General features: G+C 44.6%; 1 protein-coding gene across 1 annotated transcript; it reads right to left on the reverse strand.

Annotated features, from left to right (window-relative positions):
- Positions 1 to 1,798: 1,798 nt before the first annotated feature.
- Positions 1,799 to 2,743, reverse strand: LOC121760462. Its single transcript, XM_042156122.1, has one exon. The coding sequence runs from the start codon at positions 2,741 to 2,743 to the stop codon at positions 1,799 to 1,801; it is 945 nt and encodes a 314-aa protein (XP_042012056.1).
- Between the last annotated feature and the right edge of the window lie 4,790 nt (positions 2,744 to 7,533).

A 7,533-nucleotide genomic window follows, 5' to 3' on the forward strand; every position in this document is an offset into this window, starting at 1 on the left:
TTCCTAGGCGAGCTTTGAGGGCGGTGTAAACCTCCACGGGGTCAGCGCCGGTGGGAAATTTTCTGAGTACGGAGTCCATACGCCTTATGTCAACCGGGTCCACATATTGGAGTGGGCCGATGAATCTATGAGGCAATAATGAGGTTCTGGTGGTTGGTGGGCTGGGTGGTGACAGGGATCTCTGATTATCACTGTTGATACTGGCTCCTGAAGAAAATGAGAAAGTATTGGGAGTCTCGAGTTGATTGCCCTGCATTTCTTTCTGATTATGATTTCGGGTGATTTGAACTTGGAGAGAATTAGATGAGGATAGAACAAAGGTTCTGAAGGTAGTTGATGGAAAGTGAGATCCGAAAAACCCTTTTTATACTGCAACCCCGACTGTTGAGATTCTTGCCAGTTTGAGATCTCTGCGTCTGTTCAGACTTGTGAGACTCTTCACGTGCAGGCGCACCTTTTTAGAGTGCCAAGTAGCAAAGCTTCTCCGATACGCTTCCTCCTTCTCTCCAAGACGTCTCTTCATTGTGACAGTTGGCGCCGCCTGACACCTCTCTAATTACTACACACGTCTTATCATCACCTGCCTTTGTCAACTCAGTCACTGTACTACCGATCAAATTTGATTTGCACTGATCACGTGGACCATAAATCCAGATGACGACTCACATAATTCCACTTGATCAGTTTCTTTCCTCCACTTCCGACTTTTAATTTTCTAAGAAATAAAAATAACACATTAAAAACTATTTACACTAATAAGGATTTGACCGGGTTCCCATGGGATGTTACTTGATCAGTTTAATAGATTTGGAATTTGTCACTTGATCAAGCAGACTTCCCATGAGTACCCGATCACTCCTTCTACCTGTTCATTGGTGCGAGCTAGGCATTAGTAGTGGAATGTCGTCCACTACAAACGCCTCCATTCCTCCCTTCCCTTCGACTTGCTTGCTACCAAGTAGTCGGCCATATCTGCAAACACTGCCCTTTTCTGTGCGTGTTGTTCCCAGCTTCTCTGTTTGCTTTGATCAATTTTCCCTTCATGGCAGATCCGTTGTTCTTCATATTGTGACTTGATTAGATGCAGGTGCCCTTCAGGGAAATCGGCAGGAATGGTTTCCCTGTTTCCTTCTCGCAGAATTCGGCGCAGGTGATTCACCTCTCTGTCCTCACATCTTTTCTTATTCACTGCTTCCCATTCAAACTCTTGTATAAGGAATAACCACCTGTGCAAACGCGGGTTTGATCCCCTTTTCGCCAAGAGGTACTTAACGGCCACCTGGTTTGTATACACTATTACCCAGGAACCAAGTAGGTATCGTCCGAACTTTCCAAATGCAAAGACTACTGATAGCACTTCCTTTTCGGTCGCATCATAGTTCCTTTGTCCCCGATTCATTGTTTCTGACATGTAGAGGGAAACATAACTCTCCCCTTGGATTTTCTGACTTAATACTGCCCTCACAGCATGATTGCTAGCATCGCACATCACCTCAAAGGAGTGATTCCAGTCGGGGGCACGTATTTTTGGAAAGTTTATCAATCGGTCCTTTGGGAAGGCAGCCTTGCAGCCATCAGAGAACTCAAACTTCATGTTATTCGGAAAAAACTTCGTCAGGGGCTGGGCACTTTTTGCGAAAACCTTGATGAATCTTCTATGGATCCTGTCGCGTCCTAAAAAGGTTCTGACCTCCTCCTGGTCGGTAGAGTATGGGAGTTTCACTACCTGCGTGTGCATTGCTTCGATTGTTCGAGGGTCTGCCCAGTTCAAATTCCGCCCTTTGGGTGTCAGTTTTGGTTAACACTGGAAGAGTAACTCTTCCTCCCCCACCATGAACTCTTCCAATCTCAGGGCGGGGCTAATTCTGTATTGTCGATTAAAGTGGGGCGTCTCTCCCTTTTTTACCATGGGATGCATATACAACTCCGGGTGGGTTTCTATCAAGGCATGCGTTTTCCACTTGACTACCCCTTGATCTGGCCTCAGTTTTTTCTTCGATTTCCCTTCCTGTTCCTGCAGATTTAGGTTGACTGGTTTGTTATTGGCCTGGTTGGTAAGGTTCTTGAGAGTCATCGGCGATGTTGGTGCGGAGATTAGTTTCCTTGTAGGCGAGGGATTTTCCTTCAGCATTCCTTTCAATGGAGCGGCTTGGTCAGGTAGTTTCTCGACCCTTCTTAGTTGGGTAACCTCTTTTGACTCGGTTGGTTGTGACGGTTGGCAAAATTTCATAATTGCCCATCTAATGGCTTGATCGTTCATTTCTCCAGTCATCGTCGTATCAAACCATTCTGCTACCTCTCTCTTGAGCTGTTCACCTTCAGTGGAACTAGAGGGTGGTTCTTTGAAGGATTTCTTTTCCGGATACTTTTGTTTCCGAGGGCTGATAGCATCTACTGTTTGAATGCTCTCGTTGTCCTGTGGCTTCCTCACAGCTTTATCAACTTCGAAAGTAAGTTGTTCTCCATTAAAACTCAGCTTCATCGTCCCCTGGAGGACGTCGATGACTGTGCTGGCTGTGGATAAGAATGGCCTTCCCAAAAGGATGCCAACAGACTCTTCCGCTCCCGGCTCTGTCGTCTTTATGACGAAGAAGTCGGCGGGGTACATAAACTTGTTTACTTTGACAAGTTTATCATCCAGAACTCCTTCGGGGTAGATGCAAGACCCGTCTGCTAGCTGTATTTCCATATTAGTTTCGACAAGCTTAGCATTTTCCAGCTTCTTGTATATAGAATACGGCATAATATTGATGGAAGCCCCTAAGTCGCACATTGCGTGCTCCATTTGAACGCCTCTGATGGAAATTGGGAGCGTAAATACCCCTGGGTCAGTCCTCTTTGGTGGAAGATCGCTCGGTTGGATCACACCGGTCACATTTTTCTCTTCGACCATCCTCCCCTTCTTAGCAACTTGTTCACGGGTGTTAGACTCTTTTCCTTTTGTGACTTGATCAAGGGTGTTGGACTCAAGGCTTCAGTTATGATTGAGTCTAGGTGCTGGAAAACTCGCAGATGAGCTTTGACAAACTGTTTCTAATTTCAGAGAGACTGTATTGACATTTTCGCGCCCTGTAGGTTGTTGCACTATGGCTGAGAGCTTTCCCTCATTCCCTCTCAGCTCGCCCAATGACATGGCTACCTGGGACAACTGCTTTGTAAACATTTCGAGTGCAGCCCTCTGTTCTTTCTGAGTCTCTTGTATTTCTCGCATCGCGTCTTGGGGCTGATGCGGGCTCATCACATCTCCTGGACCTTCAAATTGCTGTTTATTATATTGCTGATTAAATCGACCTCCTCCATGGCCTTGCTGATAGTAGCCGGAAGGTCCATACTGCTTTGGCTGGAAGTGATTCTGCGGGTTTCCTCTTTGGTACTGCGGGACACAGTTCACCATTTGATCATTTGGTTGTCTTCCCTGGTTGCCAAACTGAGGGACTTGGTGCTGGTAACCCAACTCTCCTTCCTGTTGTCAGCTTGACCAGTTAGGTTGTCCTCCACTTGACCAGTTCCCTTGAGGTCCTCTTGACCATCCTGCCTGACCGCCCTGCAATTTGTTCCCTCCAGTGTTCGGCCTCTCCTGGATCCGAGCAGGCCAGTTTGGCTGCCCCTTGGTGAGTTGTAAGGGCTGCGTCGGGGGTGGTTGGCTTTGATTCTGATCAGTCCACCTAAATTTTAGGTGGTCCCTCCACGGAGCATCTCTCTGCTTCCCTTGGATCCAGTTCCCATTCGCGTTCCAATGACCTACGACATTCACTTGGGCTTGCGGCTCTACCTCATGGGGGAATTCACAGTAATAAAAATGATGTTCTTCTGGTGGGGACAGTTGCGGCACATATTGTGTCTCCTTTGCTGCATGTGGTGGTGGCGGTCTTGCTTTCTCTACTGCCTCCAGCAGTTTCTTCTCCATTTGCTCAAATCGAGCCTCCAACTTTTCGTCATTGCGCGCCTCTGCTACATGCACTGCCCCTCTTCTATACTGGCCTCGAGATGTCTCGTACGACCGCTTAGCCTCGATCAGCCTCTCCAGTATATTTTTGGCTTGGCTAAACGGGGTTTTCGAGAAATCCCCTTGAGCTGCGAGGTTGAGGTCGTTTTTGCTGTCCACCATAGAAGATCGAGTAGATCTCCCGCTCCCACAGCTTGTGGTTGGGGCATGCTTGAAGCAGCCCTTGGAATCTATCCCAGTATTGGCTGAGGGGCTCATCGTACTCCTGCCTGGCTTCGGTAATCTCCCGTTTGAGTGCACTCGTCTTTGATGCTGGAAAGAAGCGGTCGAGGAATATCATGCGGAATTCGGCCCAGGTCCTGATGGATCCTTCTGGCAGCCTTGACAGCCAGACACCTGCATCGCCCTTTAAAACGAAGGGAATAGAATTGAGCATGTAATCTTCGGATATGGAACCAGCCGGCACGGGCTGAATATCACAGTATCGGCAGAACTCCTCCAGAAATGAGTACGGACACTCTTTTGAATGACCGTAAAAGTGGGACAAAACAACCAGTACTCCTGATTTGATCGCGATGGTCCGCATCCCAGGAGTAGCGGCAATGGCATGTGTGGACTCCTTTTCATCATGAGCGTGCAGAGATCCAATACCGGAGTCGTCAGCGACAAGGGCCATCTCTGCTGGTGGTGGTTGTGTGTTCTGTTCAGCGGCTGCTGTGGCTTCTAATGCTGCTCTGTAACGAGTGGTGACAACGCCGGCTTCCTGGACTCTCCAATGAGCGTTAGTCTCTCTGTATAGAAAGGGATGATTCCAGTGTCCACCGCGTTGGTACCTTCTCATCAATAGTGAAAAACAAAATGAGAAAACAAGGAAATAAGACTATATACACCTACGCACTACGCACAAACATAAAGTAACACCATGCTTCCCCGGCAACGGTGCCATTTTGGAAGGACTAGGAAAGAGAAGAAAACGTGATTAGAATGCGGATCAAGTTATATGGAATGATAACCGAACCGGTCGGATCAGTTAGCAAATGTCGTTGCCACTTAATCAATGCAGTCTTGATCTCGCTCTTTCTTCCTTACCAAAGTAATTTGTAAACTCCCAATGTTGCACAACTTTAACAGTAAAGCGGCAAGTTCGGGGTCGATCCCACAGAGAAGTTGGTGTGTTGAGTGTGTGAGTAGTGAACAGGAGGGGTTGGCTGCTGCCACGCTTTAACTTGGGAGTTTTTAACTACTGTTTGTACTGTAGGCAGAATTAAACTAGCTAGCTTGATCAACGGCGATTTAACTACTGGGTCATGTAAATTGCAGGTAACAGCGGAAAAGTAAATGCGAGGATGAAAACGAAATAACTCTGATTAAACTAAACTAAGAGCAATACAGCGTTAAATTAAAACTAAGCTAATACTTCGGAAAATAAGAAAGCAAGTAAAACTGAGAAGAATCTCGGCGGGTAATTTAGGAATACGCCGACAGAAAACAAGTATTCTGCAGCGCTTCTTTAATTCCCCTTTCTAAGTACGCATTACTTTATCTAAGCTAAGCTATTCTAGAGAACTTGACTAAGCTAAACTAAGCTAAACTAGACGGAAAGTAAAGGATCTCCTTGCTTGTGATGGCACACCCTCTATTTATAAACTCGATTCGTCCTCCAGCTGGATAACGATCCTGACAGGGAATATTCGTTCATGCTGAGAATGAGCGACTCATTGATTAGTACATGCCTTTCTTCTAGAATGACGACGCTTTTGAGTAACAGATTCATGACTCAGGTCCGTCCTTGCGTCTCATAAGCTAGCACGTGTCCCCTTCTAAAACGTTGTCCTTGATAACAAAATGGTGCGCCACATCCTGCTCATTTCCTCACGTGTTATTCTTCAAGAAGCCAGCGGTCCCCGCCTAACTGCTTGATCACTCCCCTTGATCAACTCTCCTGATTCTTGACCTTTTATCGCCTTTTGTACTTGCTTGATCAGTTTGGCCTTGCTGCCTTGGTCAAGTGGCATTCCTGCACATTTAACACTTGTTGTGCGCGATAAACCGATCAAGCAGCGTACATTTTACCCTTATACCGATGCATGAAATGAGCTTTATCACATTTCCATTTCCATTATGTTATTTTTTGTTTCTTTTGTATTTCCTTTTGTTTTGTGTTTGACTATGAGTAGCTAGATTTCCTTTAGCGGTTTGGTGAAGTTTGAATGGACTGTATGGATTGAATCTATAGTTTAATGCTTATCTATCTCATTTTGTTGGTTTTGTTGGTTTTTGAGCTTGTAATATCTAATTGCTTAGCTACCAATTAGATACATCCTTTTTGCCTAATTGTTGTCATTGAGAAATGCATTATTATGATAGATGTGTAATCAACAACTCTGTGCATTACATGTGATCAAAAGATGCATGAGCTAGAGAGGGCTTGGGTCTGTTGTTCTTAGGAGTCAATCTTAAATTGTATGGAGGAGACTCCTACTCTAGAGATTGATCCACGCGTTAGATGCACCCGAGAGGGGGTCTAACCAACCTTCCCGACTTTTCTTACCACAATTGAGGCCCAATAGATGAGCATGACCCTTAGATGACGTCCTTGATCCATTCTAACAGATCCATATCCCTACCTTTACCAATTTGGGTGAAAACCATCTTTTAACTGCTTTACTTAGTTAAATTATCTTAATTTTGCTTACTTGTTCTTTGTTCTTAGTTAAGAAAAACCAAAACCCCTTTTATTAGTCTAGATAGTGTTCAATAGTTGCATCGTAGTACTCAAACCAGCTTTTAGTCTTCGTGGATCAATAATTTTAACTTGCCACGTGCTACATACCCCATACACTTGTGGGAGACATTTTGATTGCAAAAATAGCATGAGTCAAGCTTTTACATATGACATGCTTGAGATAAAACACACATTTAAGAATAAAATAGGCTCAATACTGACAAGGTATATTTGGCAAAAGACAAGGCACCATGCAATTCACTTTAGGCAATTTGAAATGAAAAATTACACTTTACTTAGCCATATCAACAAGATTTTCGAAAATTTTTGCACAAATTCATCATTGGCAACTCCTCCAACATATCTCACAATTGTTTCAAACTTCAATTTTCACCCTATCGTCATCCTACCCAAGGGAGATTATTCAACACACAAAGAACAAAAGTAAAACAAACCTGAAAACATAAACACAAAAACAAAGAACACAAGAAAAACAATCCTAAAAACATAAACTCAAAAACACAAGTGGAACAAGGAAAACATTCCCCAAAACCCAAAATCAAAGAAAAACATAAGTTAGGTTACATGCCCAAATACCATCATAAATATAGCCAAAAGAATAGGGGTACATTCCGGGGTATCACCAAATCAAAACAACAACGATAGCATAAACAAACCACGAGAGAGAGAGGGGTGAAAGGGAATCCACTAGACATCCCCCAAACTTATTCCAAGCAACGCTAGGATAAGTTTGAAAGAGAGTGGGTCTCCCATGGACCAAGTGAAGGTACTCCCCCAAACTTGTTCTAAACCATAATCTATGCACAATAGAGTATCATTCACAATCCAATTCCACATCACC

The sequence above is a fragment of the Salvia splendens genome, chromosome 13 (genome assembly GCF_004379255.2).
Source record: "Salvia splendens isolate huo1 chromosome 13, SspV2, whole genome shotgun sequence".
In the NCBI taxonomy this organism is placed as follows: Eukaryota; Viridiplantae; Streptophyta; class Magnoliopsida; order Lamiales; family Lamiaceae; genus Salvia; species Salvia splendens.

Bases quoted from the DNA above. Each gene is read 5' to 3' on its own strand.
- LOC121760462 (XM_042156122.1), bottom strand. From the start codon at position 2,743: ATGCCGTATTCTATATACAAGAAGCTGGAAAATGCTAAGCTTGTCGAA.